We start from the raw sequence: 25,107 nt of genomic DNA, 5'->3' as shown, positions 1-25,107 counted from the left end.
ATATCCATAGTGATGAACCTTCTTAGCATATTCTTTAGGGTTCTGTTGAACCATTCCCCCAGCCCATCTGTATGGGGATGGTGGACTAACATTCAGAGGGTTTGTATTTTCAAAATCTCACAGAGTTGCTTCATTGTCTAGGACATGTAGTTTGTTCCCTGGTCCAGTATAATTTCCTGTGATACCCTAATGAGGGCAAAGATCATCATAAAGTGACTGCTTTGGCATCCATAGAGTGCAGAGTGTGGCCTCAGGATACTCAGCGGGCACAGTTCACAACTACCAAAATGTACTGGTAGACTATAGTGCTCTTTTTGAGGGCCCAGCTACGTCCATCCCAGTGCATTGGAATGATATGCTCACCAGCCGGAGGGGAATCAGGGAAGTCTTCTCCTTTGGCCTGAGGCCTGTGAGCTGAGTCTGAATTTCTTCTGCCTTGTAATCTTTCTCAAGGTGATATTAGGTGGTTACCCTGAATTTCAAAATGAGGGAAGACTTCAGCTTCTTATGGTTCCACTATTTCGCCATTGACAACTGCCACTTGGGTATAGACCCGGCTCAGCTCTTCAATGAAGTTGGAGAATTTTATTAGGATCTCTGACTTGGCTAAAGGACAGGTCTTCAAGTCGGGATAGGACTGGGCATCACCCTGTTCTGCCATGTCCAGTGGCATGCTTGCAGCTTCACTAGTTCGTGTGGAACTGAGGGTGGAGGAGCACAAAGGAAGCCCTGAGGCTCAGGAGAGGTCTCAAGAACTCCTTTAATAGAACCCCATAGGATAGGAAAACTGCCCACTGGTAGCAATCCGGCGTTGCAAGTTTCCAAGGCATGATGGATACTCATTTCTCCAAGGTCAATGCAGCTTTCATTTTGGTATCCTTGGAGGGCTGGGGCGCTCTCAGTACACAGATCCAGGAAAGGGACCTGTCACATCCGAAAATTCTGCAGCCACTGATCACCATCCAAATCTGCATTACAAACCAATCAGCCCTCCTTGCTCTGCCCCAGAAGTGGCAATCCACTGTGTGTAGCTACTCTGTGCATACCAGCAGCAAATTGGCATTTTTTTTTCACAGTGTCCATCTGCAATCCAGTTCTTGTACTTGAACATCTCTACATCTTTTCCATCGCACAGCCAGTTGTAGTAGTACTCATTCAAGTTCTGCAAATACAGAAGACATGTGCATCCTGAGTCAGCAACATTCATAAGAATTATGCTGAGCTGTGCAGAGTCCGTGCTTCTGCCAGAGAGATGGTGAAGACCAACAAGCAGCACGTAGGAGTGTGGGATCTTTAAACAATGGCATGAAAATTATGGGATGGAACAAGCATTTTGGGAAGGAGAAAGTGGCATGGTGGGATCTTAACCTCTAGCTCCCAGAAATCTCTGGGCAAAATGGCAGCATCCCACAGAGCACTACAAAAATGTCCTACAAGGCATTGAGCTGTACAGCAGTGCAGGGCACACTAAAATACCTAAGTATGGTGCACCATGTTTTACACTGACACAACCACTTGCCGGGAGGACACACAGCACTTATATAAGTACCCAAGTATGCATGCACATGAATGACATACTACAGTCAGTGGCTATACATCAGTGTAACTTGCATCAACCAAACTTCGTAGTGTAGACATGGCCTCTTTTTGCTCAGAATGTGAACATGCAGAGCTTGATTCTCTGCTATTGTGTGTAGCCATTTACACCTGTGCAAAGTGGGTTTAAACTGCTACCAAATTAGAATGGTAGCATTTAAATCCATATTGCATTGGTTTAGGTGACTGCATAGGTACAGAGCAGTGGAGATGAAGGTTGTAACTTTTATATTTTCACATTTTGGGTGGGATTTTCAAAAGCTCCTAAATGACTTAGGATCATAAGTCCCACTGACTTTTGATGGGGCTTGGGCTAAGTCATTTAGGCACTTTTAAAAATCCCACTCTACAATAATATCCCAAAATTTACCTTAAAGTTTATGTATATTAAAAACTTTTTTTTCATACTAGCTGAATAAATACTAACATGGTTATGTCTACGAGAGGGAAAATATGAAGTAATTTTATTATCATCCATTTATTTAAGAATGGGGATTACTTAATACAATTAATAGATGAATACACTGTCTCTTCCTCCAGGCTTAATTTATGTTAGCTCCTTTGTGCTCTGATTTGTCTGCACTCCCTGTTCAATCTTGTCACTTCTCATCTCATCCCATAAAATCATTTGCACCCGCATCAAATTCCTCTCCAGTTTTCATTATCATTCTCTGATCCACCATACAGTCTCTCGCCAGTCCACCACTGGCCTACCTAAATACTGGAAAAATTCAATGTATATAAATGGCATAGAGGTGAAAGGGGCAGTAATGCCCCTGAAGAATAAATATAAAATTAGAGTTAAGTTTGGTTAAAGAAATATGCATTTTAAAGAAATGCTCCAACTAGCAAGTAAAAGAAAGGCTTTGAAAGTAATGAGTTCTAAGGCCAGAAGGAAATCAGTAGGGAGGATGTCTGCTTCAAAGAAAAGCTAATGAAAGAAGAGGAAGTTTCTAACAAGGCCTCTGACCTATAGTAGTGATTGCAGAAGGTTTTAAATAAGACAAACAGAATCTGTCTTTAAAAGAGCCAACATGGTCCTTTCCACCCCACACACCAGTGGAATTGAATAAATTAAGATCTATGTGAGCCTAAAGCACAAATGAAAAACTGTTGGACAGCATGAAGGAAGGGAAGAGATAGGGAGGAAAAACCTTATGAATAAAGGAGGTTATAAATCTTATCTGGATTAAGACTGGAAATAAGGGTGAACTATCGCTGATTGGTTTTTAGCTGAAATCAGCAATTCGCAATGACATCACTTGTTAAAGGGTGTAAAAGTAGACTCTTAAGGGGGTCCTTGCTAATACCTGCCTGAATATGCTGGAGCCGACCAATATAGGTGTAAGCACCCCTGGATTCTGTCCATTTGTAAGTATCTTGATCAAATAATTATAAACGTTTTGTTACTGTTTGGATGTAGTAAATTGCTTATTATTTAGGCTTTAAGACATTATTATAGCAATTGTATAAATATGATTTGGCCTTTGGATTTAATAAAGGAATTTATGGTTAAATTAGTGTCTTGATAATAGCCTGCATAAATAATCATTTCAACATCACCCCTGCTCCCTGCCTCTCCTGCATGGACCTCTGCTCTAGGCACAGGGGAAAGAGCAGGATGCATGAAGCCACTACTTCCCTTGAGGGAGAAGGGAGAAAGAAGGCACAGGAGCCAACCTCTGCCCCAGTACACCAGCCAGCAGAGTTGAGCTGCTGTGAGAGGGAAGATGTTGCATCTGTAATGGACTTGTAGCAAATTATTTTCCTCTTGGCACAAAGAGGGAATTGTGACTCTGAGTCACAGTTCCTCCTTGGGCCTTTTCCGAGACTGGTCCACCTACACATTGCCCCTTACACATAGCAGTGCTTAAAAGGCACAATCTAAACCCAAAGGAGGTACTGACAGTTGATTTTAATAGGAGTCCCAGCTGTTCTCTACTATCTTTTCCTATCCAAGTGTTAAACCATAGGTGGTGGTCCTAATTACCATTAGCACTTCTACAACTATTTCTTGAGTGAATGGGCTAAAATCTTGGATGGAGTGAATTGTGCTTCTGGTCCTCTGTTTGGCTTGTTCTTAGTGGATCCTAGTTGTGCCTCTGTGAAATAAGATGGTAATTCCCCATGCTGGACTAACAGATTCTGGGATAGAGCAAAAGCAACTGGGTTTACAAGACAGTTTATTGTTATCTTCACCTCTCCATACCTGCCTGGGAACACTTTCTTCCACTTTCTGCAGAAAGGTTGAAGCTCATGTCACCAACCCCTTGTAGGCTGTGATCATAATTCAGCTCTATCTCAGAAAGGGACCAGTAAAGTGGCAGTGTTCTTCATGATGCTAACTTATCATAAAAGACAATGCAACAGTGTACATTGTTTAGCTATTGGGACATATGAGTTGGGGCTCTGGACGATCCGTGTAGTCAGCACTACTGTACTCTGCCTGTCCAAATAGTTGTCACAGAATTTAAGGCATTACACAACAACATTATAAATCACAGCCATCTCTAAATATGATATTTTCAGGAACCAAAAACAGCTCTAAAATAAATCAATGTTTCCTGAAGACAAGAACTCAAATGTAAGATATCATATTTTATCAAGAGCTGATCAAATTTTTTTTGAACTTCTAAATTAGAAATTTTTCAACAAAAAAGGGACAATTCTTTTAGAAAAATTTTGGCATATTCCCCCTCATTTTCCAACCAGTTCCATTTTTAACTTAAGCAGTGCTGATATAACAATGCAGATATTATCAAAGCAATGGAAAGATTAAAATTGGTTTGGTGGCACAAGGACTGTTAAGTATGCGCCATTTTTCAGCTCTAGAAATGTGGTTCAAGAGTATTTAGACTTCAGTGGAATATTGTTTGGCAGTTGCAATGTAAACACAAAACCGACAAACAAGCAGTTGCACATGGGTTCCAAAATTAGTGTGAAACTTCTGAGATCTGGACACTTTCATATTATAGTCTAATGGAAGAGGGATGAAAAAAACCAAAGAGAAAGACTGATGATATTCAAAGTCCCTCTAGAAGATGCACATTATTTTGTTGCTGGGGAGAAACTGTTTATCAATTTGGATACTCTTAAACACTGCAGATCTTTTGCAGTTAATGAGCCATTGTTATATTTATTTCAAAGATGCACAAAATGAAAGGTCACAGGGAGACTGCTTACCTAATAAATTTTCCATTAGCAGTTCCCCATTGTATCATTGTTTACATAAAATCATAGGAAAATTAAGAATGAGGAAGGGGCTTATACTGATCAAGTAATAGGCATTTATTTCTTCACCCTGCCAATCCCTCCACTGAAATGGACCACCAAGTAATGAGCAGTTGCTCATCTATGCATTTTTTGGCTCATCTATTTTTGTAATTGTCACAGTGCAAGAAATCAATGTAGTACGCCTTTCACAAAAAAAGTTTATATATATAGAGAGAGAGATGTGATTTGCCAAGGGATGGGTAGTTCAGGTGATTGCTAATGGTATATGACACATTTTGTCTCTTGGTTTCTATTTCAAATCCAGGTTAGTACCAATTAGAAGTTACTACCATCTGATGACTCTTCAGTGGCCTAAAGGTAAAGGGTTTGTTGGTGTTAGTTGACTTCCCTGTAGTCAGATGTCCAGATCACAAACATCATTAATGATAACAGGCACCCTTGCTGGCAGTCTCAGCAAAAAAAAGCCAATGACTCAGATCCTGCTGTTTAAGCACATGAGCAGTCCCACGGATTTCAGCAAGGAGTCCCATTCCATAGTGATCCCATTGAAATCAATGGGACTACTCACATGCTTAAAGCTAAGCATGTAACTTAAGTCATTTGCTTATTGGGGCCTGAATGGGCCTGGAAATAGAATGGTCATTTCATCCCTTGAGATCAGAAGTAAAGCATATAGGCAGGAAAATACAGGGAAGCTAGCACTGATCCCTGTTTTTTCCATATCTGGTGTGTGTAAGTACTGAACTTCAATTGCCAGAAGATCATCAGGGAGACAAACTCAACATTTTGCATGAGCACTAAATTCAACAAGAAAAAATATGAGTTGCTTAAAGTCAAATAACAAATTATTGGCTGATGTGAAAATAGAACCCAGGAGTCTTGACTCCATGACTCTGCTTTAGCTGCAATTTGAGGTTTATCTAATTGATGACCAAAACTAGTCTGGGTTTGAAAATAACTTTATTACCAGATATACGAATAGGTCCAAGAAAGAATTGCTTCATTTTGACATAAATGTACTTTTCAGAACTTTCTCACTGAGGCTGGACAGCTTTGATTAAATTTATTTTTATATATATTAGTCACATTATGTACATTTTTCAGAGTAGCAGCCGTGTTAGTCTGTATTCGCAAAAAGAAAAGGAGTACTTGCGGCACTTTAGAGACTAACCAATTTGAGCATAAGCTTTCATGGGCTACAGCTCACTTCATTGGATGCATTCAGTGGAAAAAATGCATCCGATGAAGTGAGCTGTAGCTCATGAAAGCTTATGCTCAAATAAATTTGTTAGTCTCTAAGGTGCCACAAGTACTCCTTTTCTTATTATGTACATTGAAAATCAGCACCTAAGAGATAGAATAGCTGTTTTTACAATATATTTTATAACACTGCTCCATATTGATCCTATACTTCGGCAAAGAAGAAGTAATTCAGTGGACCAGAATTGCTGCCACCTCAAAATATGAGAGGTATTAAAAAAACCTATAGGTATAGGAGGAGGGGTGGAAATGTACAAATATACTATGCAGCATTCAGAGATGGAAGAAAAAAAATGCACAGTGAAACTTGGATAAAAAGCACTACTTCCAAAGGACAATCTTCTGTCTTAACTACTTCAAACTATCCCCACCGTTTCCAGTACTACCACACCGGTCCTTTATAAAGACCAACCTCCATTAGGCAACCGATTTTTATTGACTCCTTAGGTATTTAAGGCAGATTACGTGGTATTTTCTTTTTTGACTCAACAACTGATCCTTGATTCTCTGCTTACCAATTTTTGGTCATCCTAAATTGATGATTATTAAGTTGTTAAACAACCCAGGATTATTTTGGTTATAGCACTAAAAACTATGATATTTTCTTCCCACCCACCTATAGAGAAGCATACATGCCAGTCACATAGGAGATCTAAAGATAGATGTCTATGTCAAGTTAACATGCCACAGCTCTGCATGTAAAAAGGATAAACGAATTCAGAATGAGCTGGTGGGAACAGACATGATGTATCTGACTTTTATTTCAGTGTGTTGTATGGATATGTTGGTTCATTTTATACTGATTTAATAAATGCAACAGCTTAAAGCTTAAATGATTAAAATGGACATGCAGTTAAGAATGAACATATTAAAAGTCCTCCTCACATTTAACCATGTTAAAAAATAGAAAAATTGTAATGAGGCTTATGCTTAGGAGAGAGCATTGTGCAAGTTAATGTAAGTAATGAACCTTTCATGTGAAATGATGTAGTGTCACAACTCATTTGCATCCCACTTAAAGTGTAATTAAGTTTCCCTGACAGCATGGCTTATGGCTGAAAGAACAGACCTGGCTGTTGAATTAATCCAGAATCCCTCTAGTTAATAACACTCTGCAAAGAGAACTTTACACACTTTCATTTAAAGTTCCTAAACTCACATTTAAGGTGACATTATAAGGAATGCAAGAGAAGGCTTTAAAGATATTGGGCCAAATTCAGCTCTGGAGCTGATTTCACGAGGAGTTCTGCCTACTTAAGCCAGGATCATATTTGATCCAGCTTCTAGAAATGCACATAACTGTGCAATACACTTAACTACACTGTGTTTCCATTTTGTCTCATTGTAGGACTACTGGTATATGAACTCCAAAATCCACTTTACTAGAGTCTGAAAAGTTCTAAAATCAGCAAATGATGTGGAATGCCTGTAGGCAGGAAAATAGACTGATTATCACCTGCTTCGTGGATCGCAGTATTTTATCAATGCCTGACAACTGGATAAGATAGCACAGGACACCTTGTATGGTCGGTAATAGTCCAGTGAAAATTACCCTGAAAACCAACATTTGTAAAGGAAAAAGACCCTACAATCAACTCTAGTACTTCCAGGCATCTATAAAAATCTAAGTTCAAAACAGAGTAGTTATTAATAGACCACTTACAGCAATTCTGCTTATGTACTTTAAGCAATGATGATTAGTTTTGATGTTACTGAAACTAACAGCTTATCTTCTATTGACTAGATCACCTCTGACAACAGTGAAAGATTTCCATTCTGTAGTTTAATCTGATTTCTTTCAGTGGGGTAGAGTGGAATTCATCTTTTGTAGAAGCAGCAAAGTTTTCAGCCACTAGAACCTACAGATCTTTTGAGATCCATGTGGCTCCAGGGGAAAGGCTGGCTTGCCATGGATGTTTTCCAGCACCAAAGTGAAAAGCTCCATGGTGGCAAGTTATGGAGCTGTCTGGGGAGAAAGAACTCATGCATATGAGCTTCACTTCCTTTATTATGTTTTTGTTATTTGTATTACAGTAGCACCCAGAAGCCCTAGCCAGTGTCCCCTATCATGCAGGGCACTGTGCAAAACACATAATAAAAGGCAGCATCTGCCCTAAAATTTTACAGTCTAAATTCTGTACTTTTTTTGTAAGATTTCCTCTAAGAGTTGAGTGACTGTCCTGCCCCCTTATTTTGTTTTGGAACAAAAGTTCTCCTTATAATCCAAAAAAAGTAATCTGTGTGGTATTAGACCCTGAAGAGAATAGAATAATTTTTTGTAGAGGTGAAAGTAAATATTGCACGGTATAGTGCCTTAGTTTATGTCTTTATGCTGATCTCCAGCTTCATCCTCTGAGAGCACCATGAGTCTGCATCATGGTCCCTTTAAAAAAACATCTATCCAACAGACTGACATTCCTCTATCAAGGATAATACCTGGTTTTAGTAACTCCCCCAACAGTATTTCCCAAAAGTCACACTGAAATATATTACATGGTAATCTGCAAAGTCAGACTCCAAACCAGAGAAGGGAAAAAATTCCATAATGGCTATAATTAGACAGCCTTCAGCTGCTAGACAGGGATACTTCTCTCCCACACCCACACTAGGAAGTGGCTTTTGTGACTACAGAGCTTACCTGGGCTAGACACTCTTTTCTTGACTGCACCACTAGTGTCTAGCTTACAAATATTAGTATCATTTGTATTTCACAGCCAGATTAAAATAATTTAATTGGTTTCTATTAACTTTATAAGAGGTGTTTTAGGAAGATAAAACATGCCTTGAAAAAGAGTTGTTAAAACACCCATTATCCCCTTTTTATCATTTAATTGTTAAAAAGAATCAATATAAAACAAAACATGATCAAAAGAAACAGCCTCTTAAATTATTTATTTTAATTGCCACATCAATTTGAAGCTGTGACACAATACAACAATTCCAGCAATTTGAAAATATACTTTTAAATAATTTGGGGGTAAGGGTGTTTTGTTTGGGTTTGTTTTGTTTTGTTTTCTAATAACTGTGTTTGTGATTTAGAGAGTTACTTGATTGTAGACACTGATTAAGCTATTTCCATAGGTCTGATGCAGGTTGCTCCCAGTTCTCTCCCATAATCCACTTTAGACTGAACTTTTTGAAATACTCCAGACGATGGCTATTGGTGAGAAACAGGCATAATAAAAAAAGCAACTTGTAAGTAAAGAATACAAGTTTCAATACTCACTTTAATAATACACTTCAAAATGAACAGTTTGCTTCAAAGGTGAGCTGGAACCAAAATCTGCACTCAGAACACCACACACAGTCATTGGACCCTATACTTTTGTGCACATAATCATTTCTGGGGGTAAATATAGTAGATGCTATTAAAATCTTGACAGTTATTGCAGTTCAGTATTCACTTTCACAGCTCTATTTGTGGGATTCCCTCTCTTTTGAACAGAAAACATGACAAATGCTCTAGTCATTGTAACTCCTGCAAGCAGTAAATGTCAATATTTTAACTATGCCAACTGAAATAGTATTTCAAGGTCAAATTACTGAGGACACAAATTCTGCTTTTGCTCTCACAAATCAAATAGATATCAAAAAAACTATCATTTGTGCCCACAAATAATTTAGCACACAAAATTGTGACCAAAAACTTAAAGGTCATTTGGCTCACAAAGCCAAAAAGAATTAACTCATTCAAAGGCTGCTCCCTCTAACTTATATCCAGCTACCTCTGGCTCTAAGACTATGTCTACACTGCAGCTGGGAGCAAGCCTAGGAGTTGGGTGGCTAGGCTGAGTCTCCATCAGAGCTACAATGTCCACACAACTATTTTTAGCATGGCAGCTGAAGCCCTATCTACCTGGGCTGAGAGGCTTGCTCCCCAGCTACAATGTAAAGACACCATAAGAAATCTTTTTGGCAAAGACTGCTGAAGTTTAGGGACAGCATAGCTCTGTCCTGCTCTGGGGTCAGGAGAGAGGGTGGAGTAGGAGCTTATATAGTAGTTCTATTCTACCTATTTCCCTGCATAGGGGGAATCCTCACATACTGGAACAAATGACTTTATGTCCGCTTTGCATCCAGAACAGCACAAAGCAGCCAGAGCAGAGCTGCAAATCCAGCCCATAATTTTAAAAAGATCATGACCCATCTGGGACAAAAACGCCAATGGAGACTTTGAAGGGACTTTTTGTGCTTAAAATCAAGCACCTGCTTAGGTGCTTTGTTCAACCAGGGCTTTGTAAATTAGTACTGGAACCTTGAATTGGATCCATTAATGAACAGGGAAGAACTAGTGGAATATGCTCTCTACAGTTTGTTTGTATGTCACGGTATTATATTTCCTCTAGTATATACATTTCTCATAATTGTGAATGAAAAACACTTTTAAAAAAGGAAGTTCTGTATTCTCATCAGCTGAAACGTATTTTTTCAGATTACAGTCTGCCTCTGCTCTAGGAGTTTCATCTAAACCCTATTAAAGTAAATGAAAGGACTTCCATTTCCAGACTTCAGGGGGCTTTGGATTGAGACTCAAAAGGCAGTTTCATAATTCCTAGCTGTGTCACGCTGAAAGTATTTTTCACCACATTACACTGCAATAGGAAGGATTTCCCAAATTTGCTGTATTAGTCGTCACAGACAAAAGAGAAAACAAGCATAAATAAGATACTGATTTTGTACTCACAAATTAGGCCCCTGTCCTGGTTCAATATCCTCTCTAGGTATTGGATAAAGTGCCTCATATGTTCTTCCAATTCCAGACCCATGGATGGCATAGGAATTCATCTTGTCAACACCAGGTGGGAAATACCTCCAAGGAATAAGTGCTGTGCCATTCCATTTGTTCCAGTTTATGTCTGCCTTAAATATCAAGTCGAGTCCTTTCTTTACACAGGATTAAAAAAAAAAAAATCAAAATGACATCCTTGTTATTTAAATATAAAATTAATATCACTAAACATGTTGAACTAAGGCACCTTCAGACAAACATGAGTGTGTTTTTTAATGATCTAGATAATAAGGAATACTTATAAATGACATTAGATTTAAGAGTCTGTTAGTATTTCCATTAAAATATCAATTACTATTTCATAATTGTTTATCCATAATATATGGATTATTTTATCTCTTTCTAGTAATGAATTTGACATGTAAATTTAGAATAATGAAAACAAAGACAGCTGAAGATATGTTCATGCAGCAAACAATGCAACTGCATATGGAACAGAATTCTTGGGTATTACTTTTACAAGTAGATACACGTGCAGGTGTTGTAATACAAAACACAACTGAATTCTGTCACAGAAATTGACATTGATTAGTTGGTGTCATTTTAATTGACTACCTATTTTCTTTCTCCAAGCTGTAACGCTAAGAATGCACTTCAGAAGGAATGTAATGCTTTTGATAAGGAGAACAGATTCTGCTAATCTAATCCTCAATAATCAATCCCTGCAGGTCCGTATAACCTCATTTCTTGAAGGATGCACAGATGAAAAAGTGTATTTATATTTTAATATTGAGGCAGAATCCCTGGGTGAGTGGTGCTGTCCATGTGCTATCAAAATATTTCCAGGGTCCCAGCTGTACTGCCTCACTCGGGTTACACGGCTGCATAGTTCTAATGGAATAGTGCTGCCCTGGTCTGTTCCACGACATTTTCCCCAGAACGCCAGGGTCTCCCTTCAGTCTACCATGTAAAGGAGGTATATATAAAAACTGATATAGAATTTCTATAGGGTTGGTGAAGAAGTGATGCATGGGGAATGCCTCGCCCCTACTTCCACCTGTTTCTACCCTGGCCCCGCCCTTCCCATGTGCAGTTCCCAAGTCCCATGGAGGAAGGGGAAGAGGCAAGAGGACAATGCCACAGAAACAGCACTCTCCACTTACACTCCTCTCCATGGCAGAGATCCATGGATTTATTTTATTTATTATTTCCTCTGCCTGTGGAGATGAAGATGACAATTTGGAACTCAGGTTCCTTATTCTGAAGACTAGAAAATAAAATAAAATCAGAGCCAAAAGAATGAATTCCTCAAAAATGTACTATATATATATATTCTAAGGCAGGGGTTAGCAAACATTTTTAGAGGGAGGTGAACTATATTCTAACACACAAATTGTACCATTTCTCCTCCAAATCCCAATTCCCCTGCTATTCTCATTCCCACAGACCACTTCCCTCCTATCTGAGATGGCACAAAACACTTCCCTCACATTTTGAGAAACATAGGTCTCTGACAACTACAGCAACCACTTATGTGGAAAAGTAACATTAGGAAGTAAAGCAAAGTATTTTTAGTTGTAAAAATGTAAAGAAGCCAGCACAATACACCCAGCAAGCTCTCCACAGACCACCAGCCAGTGCTCCAGGGACCCAAGTTTGGGGACATCTGTTCTAAAGTGACAACGATTGTGAAACAGGCTCACAAACTCCTTTTCAGTGGGACACCGATAGTGTATTATCTTTTAATTGTTTTTAATGATACTGTAGGTTGAAAACTTTTTCACTACTTCCCATGGCTGTGTCATTGCTAGGTCTTTTGGGTATTACATAGCAAGTTTATATACCCTCCAAAGAGTGCAGCCCTTCTCTGCAGATCATTCAACACTCTTTCTGGACAATACTACTTTCAACTTTTCTACTCATCATCTGTACAATGGTCTAATAAAGTGGTAACACATTTGTGTGTGCGTGCATGTATTCTTGGATTTATACATTATGCAAGGCACAGACTGTTACCATTCAAAATAGTCAGTAGCTAACGGCTTGCTAAAGCAGGGTTATACTCATTCTTATTATGGAAAGGTACAGAGTGAGGTTAAAGCCAGCTCCCATTCAAATTTGAGCTAAAAATCTTTAAAACTAAGGAGAACAGTGACTGTAGTTGAAATTGGATGAAAGTCTAAGAAAAAAGAGTTTGTGGAACACAGTATATCTATTGTCCCCCTGATTATTGCTGAAAGATTACAAGTAAACCCATTAATTACAACCAAAGAAAATTCTCCTTCAACTTGACAGGCAGCCCTTCCACTTTTAAAATCTTCAGTTCAGTTTCTCAAATAACTAGATTTTTCAAAAATCAGGAGACTCCTTGACTTGATGATTAATCATTTGAATGACTTTCAGGATTCAACACTGTATGCATCAGAGTTTTACTTATTCTTTTTGAAAAGTTCAATCATTTCTACAGAAAGCTTCAAATTTTTGACCACTTTACAGAATACAATAGAAAATTATGTTCTCCTGTAAAATTATATAGGATATTTCAAAAGCCTATAGACAGGATATCCTTCTCTATTGAATTCTGTAGGTTTTTACTGTAATTTCTATATAATCCTATTAACCCTATCAGGGGCTGCCCAGATTTTTTCTGGTGACAGTAGCAGCCATCAGAGGTACTGATGAAAAATCACTCTGACCTCCATGTACAATTTGAAGACCAATAGCCATGCAGCCATAAGAACATAAGAAAGACTGTATGGGGTCAGACCAAAGGTTCATCTAGCCCGTATCCCGTCTTCCGACAGTAGCCAATACCAGGTCCCCCAGAGGGAATGAACAAAACAGGTAATCATCAAGTTATTCATCCCCTGTCACCCATTCCCAGCTTCTGGCAAACCTTTTCACTACTTCCCATGGCTGTGTCATTGGTAGGCCTTTTGGGTATTACACTTACCCCTACACCTTGCCTCTTGAGCCATGTCCACAACACAAGAATAATAGAATTTGGTGGACAGGAAGCCTACAAATTGGCAGTCATAGTGTAGAATCTGGCTTAGCTACTAAAGGAGTAGAGAACTATCACATTCTTGTCAAAATAAAGACCCATTGGGAAGTAACTGCAGGAAAGGACCTTGGAACACATACAGAGGGGTGGGTGGCAAGGAGGGCTGCTGATAAATTAAGTCAGCCATACCTTTAATGATAAATTGTGTGACCATGTAATAAAAAGTGCTAATATAATGTACATATGTGAAAAATGTTACTCTGAAATTTCCTGCCCTTTGTATGTGTAATATTCTCTGCTTAACACTGCCTTAAAATAGGTTTGTTGGGAGTATTTTTCATTTACACTGTAGTACACAGGGCTCTATGAGAATTTGTTTTTTCTCTTTTCTGAGAATCTTACCATTTGTGGGTATTACTCATTGGCAATTGAGAAATCTATTGCTATGACTGATATTGTGGAACTAGCCATGCTCATTCATGTGGTCACTGACTCTGATGCAGAGAGAATGAATCCCTGCATTGATTCCTTAAAAGAACACAATAACAAAAGGTCAAGATATTTTGATGCTCTGAAGTAATTTTTGTCAGTAAAGAAGATTTTTCAGAATACATTATCCTCAATTACAACCGACTGAGCCAAGTCAATGAAAAGAAAATATATTGAATTGTGTTGAAAAATAATCATAACTCTTTATATTTCCATTGCATCATTTCCTGGTATGCCTGCATTGTACAGAAATTGAACTATGATTCCATGACTATAGTGGATTTTAAATCAACCTGACATTGGTATTTGAAAAAGAAATATGTTTTAAGTTTGCTACTACGCAGTCCAGATTTCTATACATGCCATTGTATATTGCAAACTAATGGACTGTAGAGAATGCAATACTATTCTTTTGTTTATTGGACTAGTCTTTACAGAGCAGGGAATTAAGTCAAATTATGTTCTGTCTTTGGATGTTCATCTTGTCCTTTAAGATGATGTGACGTGAGGAAGAATAAATAGGCCATAATCTGATTACTCTTGCACTGGTGTAACTCCCTTGACTTCAGTGGAGTTACTTCTGATATATGCCATTGTATGTCAAGGAATCTCAAGCCCAGTGACTTTTCCTCTTCAAACAAACAGAACCACTTGTTCCTAAAATCAAAGTAGTTTGTTTCTCACTGCTGGGAAAAGACCAGTATTGTAAACAGGAGACTATAAGCATAGCAATATGCTGTTCAGTTAAATTTTTCAAAACATGAAAAAGTAATTTCTTTATTTCCCCACCCCCTCACATTTTTAAATGTTCATAAGTAAAGGAACACTATCAAATTGAACATCAGTTAAACGTAGTTTCACGTACAACATCCATCTGAGTCCTACAGTCAGTGTTTATGGTTTAAAATTCATACCCTTGGTTTTGAAATTTCTCTCTCCCCTGTTACCCTGTGAAAGACCCAAACATAACTGGATGATCTGATGAACTATCTGACTCTACAGGGGAAACAATGAAACTGATTATACAGGTCAAGTATGTACACAATAAACAATCCGACAAAACAAAACAAGTCTCACTCTCTCTTTAGCCTCATTTATAGTAATCTTAGGTGTTAGAATACCTGTAACAGGTCTGTAACAACATACATGTGATTTTTATGTTGACAGAGTCTCTTTTTACAATAGCAATCTCTGGACTGGTCATTTCCTGGAAGTGAAACACCAGTTGCAGGAGACAAGGGGTTACATGAACGTTAAGGCTCCTCACTCAGCTGGTCAATAACCCATCAGCCATCACTGCTTAAATATTAGCCATATTTCATTCCCCAGGGCAAGATCTGGGAGTTTTGCCATTTATTTCAACAAGAGCAGGACTGGGACTTTAACTACAAGAACACTTTTTAAAATTGCACTTTACTCACCTTAAAAATCCTTTGTCAATACAGGAGGTGAACATTTTCTGATGAATTCTCACAAAGATACAGAGCCTCATGCTAAATCAAACATCATTACTACAGTGTATTGACCTTACAAAATCCATCTGCCAAAGATTTCATGCAAGACAGAAATCCTGTTCAACTCAACAGAAGCCTTAAGTGCAATGTTCAGTTAACTGACACTGTGAGCCAACAGTAAAAGTATATGTGCAACACAAGGATTTCAAGTGATATTGGACTGCTCAGTATTTAAATATTAATAAAAAGAAATAAAAGGTCTAAAGTGACCTCAGTCGCTTACATAGTGTAACTGAAATTTGGATGTAAGAATGTGTCTAGTGGTGAATTTTTTTTATTATTAATTTGATAGTTACATCCATGGAACCAATTTACAACTGATTAGCAGGCATACAGGTATTACTCAAATAAACTGTACTATTACTATGATTTATGTTACAGGCAGTAACACAAATGATAGTAAATTTTACTTTATCCCTGATTACCACCAAGAAAAAAAAAACAGCAGGGGAAGAGGATAAAGAGAGCAGTGATTGCAATTTGCAAACCTGTCAGTAAAAAACAAAAGAAGTGAAAATCCGTTAATTTTTAAAAGATATTACAGAAATTATTTTACCATGATTATTCTAAATTTTTTAAATCGTTTTTAAAAACAAATGACCTGTATTTAATCTTGAAGCTAATATTCCTCAGACAGAGCCCTACCATGAAGTGAAATAGTTGGCAAAGTGAGCAACAGGGGTAAAATGAACACCATTTTGCATTTTCCTAGGACTTATATTGAGAAATAACATTATTTTATTCTCATTGTAAAAAATCCTGTACAGTGAGAAAACATATTTTATAGTAATTTTTTAAATGTTTTCATTTTCAGAAAAGAGCCTTAGGGATTTTTCCTTTTTTAAAACATATTTTAACTATTGTTTTTATTGTATTTCTTTTTCAGCCACCACAAAGTAGTAAAAAACAAATTAAAATATAATGTAGAATATGAACATCATATCCCTATACAATATGCACTTCCTGAGCTTAAGGAAGTCTGGATATGTTACAGTGGTCCTTTCTGAAATGAATCAATCAAAACTAGTCTATGAGAGACAGATTTTCAAAAGTGCTCAGTTCCCATATAAGCACCTAAATAAGAATCTAAATCTCCTTTAAAGATTATCTGCAATGGAAAGATATAGCTTTGTATCATTTTCTTTATATTTCATAAAGAAACTGAAAGTCTGGAAGGTTGTGAATTTGTTTGGTTTTTCAGTACAAGCTGGCGGGGGTGGGAGGGAAAAGCACTGGTAAACTGATAGCATTCAGACATTGGAGCATGTATCTTACCCATCTATTTTGTACTGGACCCATTATTGTGATAGCTCAGTAAACCTGATTAATTGAGATGGGAAGAGGTCTTTATTCAGGTTGTTAAAAATAATTTGTATTTTGTTCCTATTCATTAACTCGCCCTATATTACCTTATATCAACTGGAAAAAAGATTCAGCACACCTGTCAATTCATCTAGCGGCTAAGGGAGCTCCTAATACACTTTGAGCTACCCCACAAGTTTACCAACAACACCTCTTTAAAATTAAGAAGACAGAAAGATATGAAATTTAATAGTACAAAGTGCAAGGTCATGCACTTAGGAACTAACAACAAGAATTTTTGCTATAAACTGGGGATTTATCAGTTGGACGAGACAGAGGCAGGGAAAGATCAGGGTGTATTGGTTGATCACAGAATAACTATGATGTGGCCACTGTCACGGCTAGGATACTAGACTAGATAGACTATTGGTCAGAACAAGTATAGCAGCTCCTGTTTTCCTATTTTCTTAACACTAGAGAAGGTTAGACTTTAATATTTCTAAGGTTAAAAACAGCAGGAAAAATATTAAAAATAAAGCAACACTTCTAGGTCTTCTCTATACACCATAAAGAGTAAAAAACTGAACAAACTCAATTTCTCTTTTCTTTTCAGGATCACCTGAACAGACTTTTCCATTGCAAACATTAAAAGGAAAACCATCAATATTCAGGGGTAGACAGTAATCTTACAATCCTCCCCTAATAATCTTCCCCAGGAATATTTCAGTTCTTTTCCTTGCTTCCCCCTTCCTCTAGCGGACAAGTAAACTGCACCATCCCTTTCTCTGGAGCAGCTCACTTTCCTCTGTGTGCCATCTCAGATGTGCTGGCCAACACATTGAGGGGGCAGAACCAAGACTCTGCCCACTCCCAGACTCTGCTAACCAATTATCCACTCCCCTTTACAGGAAGAGGAATAGCATCTTGGTGGTAGTTGCTCTTTCTTTCACACTATGAGCAGCAGGCACAGGTGAATCAACGGTTACCGCAGGCCCACTTGTTCCCTTGTGTGAGTGCACAGCTAGGGTCAGGATCTGTACCTCACTTTTTCACACAGCTGAAAACAGGTAAATTATGTAAATCTTCACTATCTTCACTCATGTGTGCCTATTTCTGCAATAACAACCTAGGCACCTAGTTTTGAACATTTAGTTCACAATATTTTATGTTCTATGTCAAAGATTTCCAATCTGTAGGCCACAGAACACTTACTGGTAGTCTGTGGAAAGCTGGCTGGTCACTTGCTGTTGGATCTCCTGTTTGTTTCCAAATACTATAGTGCATTGGAGACCACTAAAAAGGCATTCAATACTTCTCTAACAATACTCGCTATGTAGATAATAGCTGTAGTTTAAAGATTATGAACTGGAAAGGTGGGGAGTGAAGGATAGTCCACAAAACAAATTCACTAATAATTAAGGCTACAATTTAGTCACAGAGGTCACGGCAGTCATGGATTCCGTGACTTCACTGGACCTCTGTGACTTCTTCAGCTTCAGCTGTCCACAGCTGAAGCCAGGGCTGGAACTGGGGCTATGCTCCCCACATAGCCCTGCCATTGGGGCCGCAGCCGGGGCCGTGCGCTCCTGCCCCAATGCTTGCAGCAGGGCCAGAGCCGGGGCCATGTACTCCTGCCCTGCAGCAGGGGCCAAAGCCACAGTCACGCGTTTCTGCCCTGTGGCCTCTGGTGTGGGCCACAGTTGGGGCCATTCGCTCCTGCCCTGTGGCGGGGGCCACAGCCAAGACTGTACACCTCTGCCACGCGGCTTGCACAGTTATTTTTAGTAAACGTCAGGGACAGGTCAGGGGCTCCATGAATTTTTGTTTGTTGCCCGTGACCTGTCCCTGACGTTTACTAAAAATAACTGTGACAAAAATCTTAACCTTACTAATAATATATGGTCCATCCTGTGAAACAGTTTGAGAATCTTTGTTCTAAGCTATAAAACCAGCCTGCAGAGGGAACACAAGCTAATTCCTGACCAGTAAGGTGCTAAGAGTCCCTTCTGTGAGATACATCATTCAGAGGTGAGGAGAAATGGTACCATGCAGGAGGTACCTTGCAGAATCAAGCCCTAAAATCCCTGTCCCTGGAACTTTTATGACATCACTGAGGTCAGAGTAAATAAAGTAATAAATAAAAGACCCTTGTTCATCTGTGCTCCTTAAAACACAAAGATCAAAAATAATAATATTGCCAAGTGGAAAAACAGCAAAATTAGTGATGAAAGAAATCTTATTTTCTGAACAGCTATTACAAGCAACTGAGTACAAGGGAAAACACTATAACAAGTACTTAAAAAAAAAAACAAAGCTGGTTTTGGTTTTCATTTCATTGTTAAATATTTCTGCGAAACATTACTCACTTCAAAACAGTTTCCTCCAGAGAGCAATAATACAAGATGTTGTCCATGCCTAGCCAAAGATAAACATGAGAAAAAAAGAGAATTTCAGTTATAATGTCAAAACAAATTCCATAACTAGCTCAGAGTCCTCCCTTGTAAAATATTGAAGAATTTAATGTAACATCTAATCTCATCTTCAACTAGTCAGAAGCTTGTTCCCTGAAGACTTCAGTCAAGTTGACTGATCAGTCCTAATTCCCACTGGTAATGGAAGTGACAACATATGCATTCACACACTTTAAAGGCAGTGGTCTATTTTATCCCCATTAGAATAGATTACAACAGTAATCAGTTCAAATTAAAATGGTACCCAAATTTAAGTTATGTCTAGACAAAGAGAATAAATCAAAACTTCATCATCTAACTTTTTTGCTACATCAGAAGTTAATTACTACATAGGAAAATCAATTTAAAGACCAGCTGCTTGGATTCATTTAAATAATGTTCATCACATTGTACATAATCTGTGATGAATTCTATAAACAAGTGCCCCAAAGATAGTGAGATTTCAACATCCTACCAGCCCACAATCAATGTAACATCTTGTTTCACATAGAGAGAGATATATCTTTGTCATTTATGTCAGTGTTAAATAAATAACTTCCATTTACTCAAACCTCTGTTTACAAACTCAGTAAACAAACTCCCCCTTCTCTGTAAACATGAAGAATGTATGATTGCTTGATCTTTCAATAATTATATATATTTTAATTAATATGTTCTAGTTAGTTGTGTAGAGACCCACAGTTAATAATACAGCTTGATCCAGATGTGGTGACAACTTGCAGCATATTGTATGCTTTTTAAAATGCTGTGCCTCTATGGATTTGATACAATATTTGCAGTGTTTCATTTACAATAATGGGCCCTGAACCTGTGAGACACTGAGCACCCTCAGTTCACGCAAGAGAACCCCATGAAATTTGAGGGTGCGTGGCAACCTGCAGAAGGTACTCAGCAACTCACAGAATCAGGCCCAAAATTTTCAGAATTAGGATTGAAGATTTTATGTGATTTTTAAAAATATATACATTATTGAAATAAGTAAAATGACATACAAGGCATATTTCTATCTGGGTACTCTGGAAATAACAACAGAGGTTTGAATTAACGAACTTAGGAATGGAACTTGAAATTTGCGAACTGGACATCTAGAGTAGATTGTTTTCATTAAGGTCCAAATTTGCATACTCCTACTTATGCTGCGTAGTGCCACCAATAGCCCCACTGATTCCTAGGGGAATATTTCTGGAGTGAGTTACTGCTCATCATGCGTGACCATCTCATAGTCATGAATTGAAAAATGTATGCTTAAAGACAGATGAAATGTGCATGTACATGCAACTCAAGAATGCTCACTTTTGGAAAAATGGTGAAGAGGCAGCAGCAGTTGGGTTAACCCACCTCACACTAACATTCTTAGCTTTCACCATTTCATCCCCCTGATTTTCGTCCTACATTATGTGTTTTTAAGAAAGCTTAATGCCAGTGTCTCTTGTGGTTTAAATCTATATGATGTCTCAGAAAAATTAAAATTTTTAATATAAGACTTTTGATCATTTGAACCTGCAAAAAAAAAATTCAAAAAACCTACAAACACATAGGAACACATGGTCCTTGACTTGTTGCTGAAAGTTAATTGTAGGTCTGTAAGCAGTGGAGTGGTTAAGTTTTTACCAAGAATCTCCATATGTTACATATAAAGCCAATAAAAATAAATAGATCACCATGATACAAAGCATCTTCAGGGTCTAGATGCAATTATGAGCTGCCTAAGTATCAATCTGGTGGCTTCTGATAACATCTGAGTCTTTTGCCCGACTTCTAATGTGGTAATCTCTCCATTCCCTATTCATTATTTTAATTTGTAATATGGCACGTGCTAAGATACATCAAAACCATAATTAGCACCCCCCAAGAAACAGGTAGTACTAGCATTATTTTTTCTAGTAACAAACAATTAAATATTGCACTTAGCCCCTGAATTTTTTTTTAAATAAACAACCCCACATTTATGACCAGAATTAATTAGTCAGATTACAGCTGGCTGCCAAGCCACAAGCAGTAAGAGTTCTAAATAAACCCGTCATTATGCAGTGTATATAAATGCCTCATTTCAAGAGCAGTACTATTAATAGTTTATATAAATCTTCACATTTTTTAAATTTAAAAAATAAGTGATTACACATTTGCTGTGACTCAGAAGCAGTTTTCCATACGTGGGAAGGAATACAGGATATGTTTCATTAAGTGTAAATGGAGCAGACAATTTTTCTAATTAATAAAGATAATCTTTGAGTGACAAGCCAAGAGCTTTCATGGATGAACTAACATTCTGAGTCTTTAGTCTCTCGGGTTTATGGGTTATGGGGGCAAAAGAATCTAAAGATCTCTGGGCCCATGGATGAGAAAAATTTGATAAAATAGCTGTCACTAGAACTGGCTGGAAAACAAGAATTCCATTTTGAGAAAAATGTTGAGGTTTTGACATTTGATTCCATTCTGATGCAGAGGAAAACCAAGGTTTATTTTTTGCTGAGATAGAGAGGCCCTAGATTCTCCGAGTGGTTAGAGGCTAGATATGTTCCCTAACCACTGAGCTGTTTTGGGATCTCTCTCTTTCTCCCCTGCCCCTGTCCTGGACCTGAGAAACTCTCATCATACCCAATACGGTCTGAAAAAAGTTTTTGTTTCAATAAATTTGCATTTTCTAATCAAAAAAATTGTCAAAGAGTTCCCGACCAGCTTTAGCTACCAAGCTCTGGAAAACATTAAGATATTTAAACTCCTTTTTATATCACTGCATTTCCTTTTCAATAATTTCTCATTACCTGTGGACTGGAGCTTTTCCTATGTAATTAGCATTCTTTGTATGCCTAATTTAAGGCATAAAGCTGCTGGAATTCTCTGCAGCATAAAACAATGGCGGTGGGGAGGGAAATCCTTCCAGGTTTATTCATACTATGGCCAAGCTGCTGCCTGCGTAAAGTTTTCTCTGTTCTTTATCTGTGTTACTAAGAGCAGAGGTGATGTTGGGAGTGCAGCGGGGGAGTCCTTTTACAAGATCCAAGGTTGCAAACAAATTACAACCTAGAATGTTGAGGTCCACATAATATGCACAGTAAGATATATGTAAGAGCTGGGACAGCAATGTACTTCAAATAGAATTATCAAGAAGGGTGTAAAATTGGAATAAAGTTTTAACTACTCAAGCTAGCTTTCGCTACCCACCCCACAAGCCCTACTGCAGCACCAGTCCTGACTTGTCATCTTATGTTCATCTAGCCGCTGACTGTTCCTCTCCAAGTGCAGCACCTCCATATTTCCCTCACTCACACTCAGGCCTCCAGTTCTCCCTGTCATAAGTTACACCCGTATATAAACTGGTTTCATTAAAAAATAGTTAATGCCTGAAACTAACACCCCCAACGTCAATGTACAGTATGCCACTTACAAAAAACAAAAAAAGAAAAAAATCAGCAATACCTCTGAACATAAAGGTTACAAAGAACAAGGATTTAGAGGAGAAACATCAACAATGCATCATCAGTATTACAAATCAAAACTTACGGGCAAAGTTCCACTTCGAGATAGTCTTTAGTCTCACTACTCAGAAAAAAGGATTCAACAACTGTAAAAAAAACAAAAACAAACAATTCCAAGAATTAAGAAAGTTTGTACTTAGGAAAAGTGAATACCATAATCACTGCCTGTGATTATATCCATGGGATAGTCTCAGTCTTCACAGATAAACCACATGTCCTCTAAATTATTCTTTTATTCATCTTTAAGATGTTTCGGGCATTGCAGAGTTGTGAGGATGGAAAGATTGTCTCAATAATGTGATACACTCACATATTCATAATATGATTATTTTTCTCACGTGACAAATACAAATACTGTCTGTGGTGGGATCTCTAGGCATATTGTGTAGTTAAACACTGATATATTTGGAAGGGGACAGATTTGGTATTGAAGGGATAGGGTAGACTGGTCTGCTTTGACCTTACCCTTAAAGAAACCTGCCACCAAAAGAAGCCTTTAAATAAAGGTTTACCAGGATTCTAAAAGGTTTCGCTTGACCTTTTAGTGAAAATTCTGATTGTTCTGAACTAGTCTTCTCCTGCCTGATAAACACTTTTGTTTCTGCATTGCAGCATTGCACTTTGTAATGGGTAAGCAATCCAAAATATGAAAGAATGCTACTGTTAGAGCTGGGCAACATTTTTTACAAAAAAGTTTTCTTGAGGAAAAATTGCCGTATGTAAAAATGAAGTTTTATTTACAAATTGTTGACATCTTCAGAACGTTCCTTTTCTCAAAACTTTTTGGGATATTTTTAATCAACTTTATTATCAAAAATCATCATCAACTTTTTTCCCTAACTAAAAACATAATTTATGTTAAATAGAAATGTTTGTAAGACACAAATGAAAAGTTCATGTTCAGTAATGTTCAATAAATGAAAGTGTTCAATTTCAAATGCAATTTTGATTTAAAAAAACCTGACGCAGAGACATTCACAAACAAAAAAAAAACCTTTAAAACCTTGCAAAATAGAAGATTTCAAAGTTTCTCAAAAAATAGTTTCTTTTTCAATCAGCTTCAGCCAGCATGTGTATATATATTTAAGTAATTTTAACTGCAAACCTTCTTAGACTTCTAGAAAATTAATATTCCAAAACATGTTTTAGGTTCATCTGTCGTCCAGTTGCTCCTAAATATAACTGTTTATTTTATAGAATTAATTTTAGCAATTCTTCTCGTACATACAGAGCATAATTTTTAACTCAGAGACTCTTAATTTGTTAACAAACTAAATATTTTTCATATCTTGACACAACTGATCATTTTGAGGGACACCCTACAATGCACCAGAAAAAGGAGGAGGAGTCATTGAGATAGTTCTGTTCCCTTCCAACCTCAGCTGCAGAAGACATTACACCTACCAAACAAAAACATTTGAGTGCATCCCAATGATCTGTGAGGCAAAGACAATAGAAAACTAGAGCTCCTAGTGATTTACAGACCTCCAGATGGAAAGCCTGTCAACTTCCTGGAGGAACTTCTAGAGCTACCGTCCAGCATGGTATTGGAATCCCTCAGATTCCTTGTCCCCAGTGACCTCAACCTCCATATAGACAATGAACATGATACAGTAGTACTTGATCTCATGGTCTACATGGAAACCATGGGATTCTCCCAGGCAGACTCTAGATCAGAGGTGGGCAAACTACGGCCCGCGGGCCACATCCAGGCCACAGGACCATCCTGCCCAGCCCCTGAGCTCCTGGCCAGGGAAGCTAGTCCCCAGCCCCTCCCCCACTGTTTCCCCTTCTCCGCAACTATGCCACCATGCGGGCAGCATGGCTCATACCTGCCCACCTTCCATGCTTTCCAATAAGCCTGTCCTGCTGCTCTGAGTGGCATGGTAAGGGGGCGGGGAGAATGGGGGGTTGAGTAAGGGGCAGGAGGTCCCAGGGGGCAGTCAGGAGATAGTTGGATGGGGTGGATGTTTGCGGGCGGGGGGCGGTCAGGAGACAGGGAGCAGGGAGGGTTGGATGGGTTGGGAGT

General features: G+C 38.1%; 1 protein-coding gene across 1 annotated transcript in view; it reads right to left on the bottom strand.

Annotated features, from left to right (window-relative positions):
• LOC140910382 (UPF0462 protein C4orf33 homolog) overlaps positions 1-25,107 on the bottom strand; it is a 112,935-nt gene that overhangs the window by 59,778 nt on the left and 28,050 nt on the right. Inside the window, exons 4-6 of the mRNA XM_073341120.1 lie at positions 23,104-23,164; positions 19,495-19,543; positions 10,775-10,974 (exon numbers count right to left, since the gene is read on the bottom strand). Of these exons, the coding sequence (XP_073197221.1) occupies positions 10,775-10,974; positions 19,495-19,543; positions 23,104-23,164 (310 nt within the window). The remainder of the gene's footprint in view (positions 1-10,774; positions 10,975-19,494; positions 19,544-23,103; positions 23,165-25,107) is intronic.

Source organism: Lepidochelys kempii, chromosome 4 (assembly GCF_965140265.1).
Source record: "Lepidochelys kempii isolate rLepKem1 chromosome 4, rLepKem1.hap2, whole genome shotgun sequence".
In the NCBI taxonomy this organism is placed as follows: domain Eukaryota; kingdom Metazoa; phylum Chordata; order Testudines; family Cheloniidae; genus Lepidochelys; species Lepidochelys kempii.
Note: the sequence above shows the minus strand (reverse complement) of the source record. Positions and strands in the feature narration are given on the sequence as shown.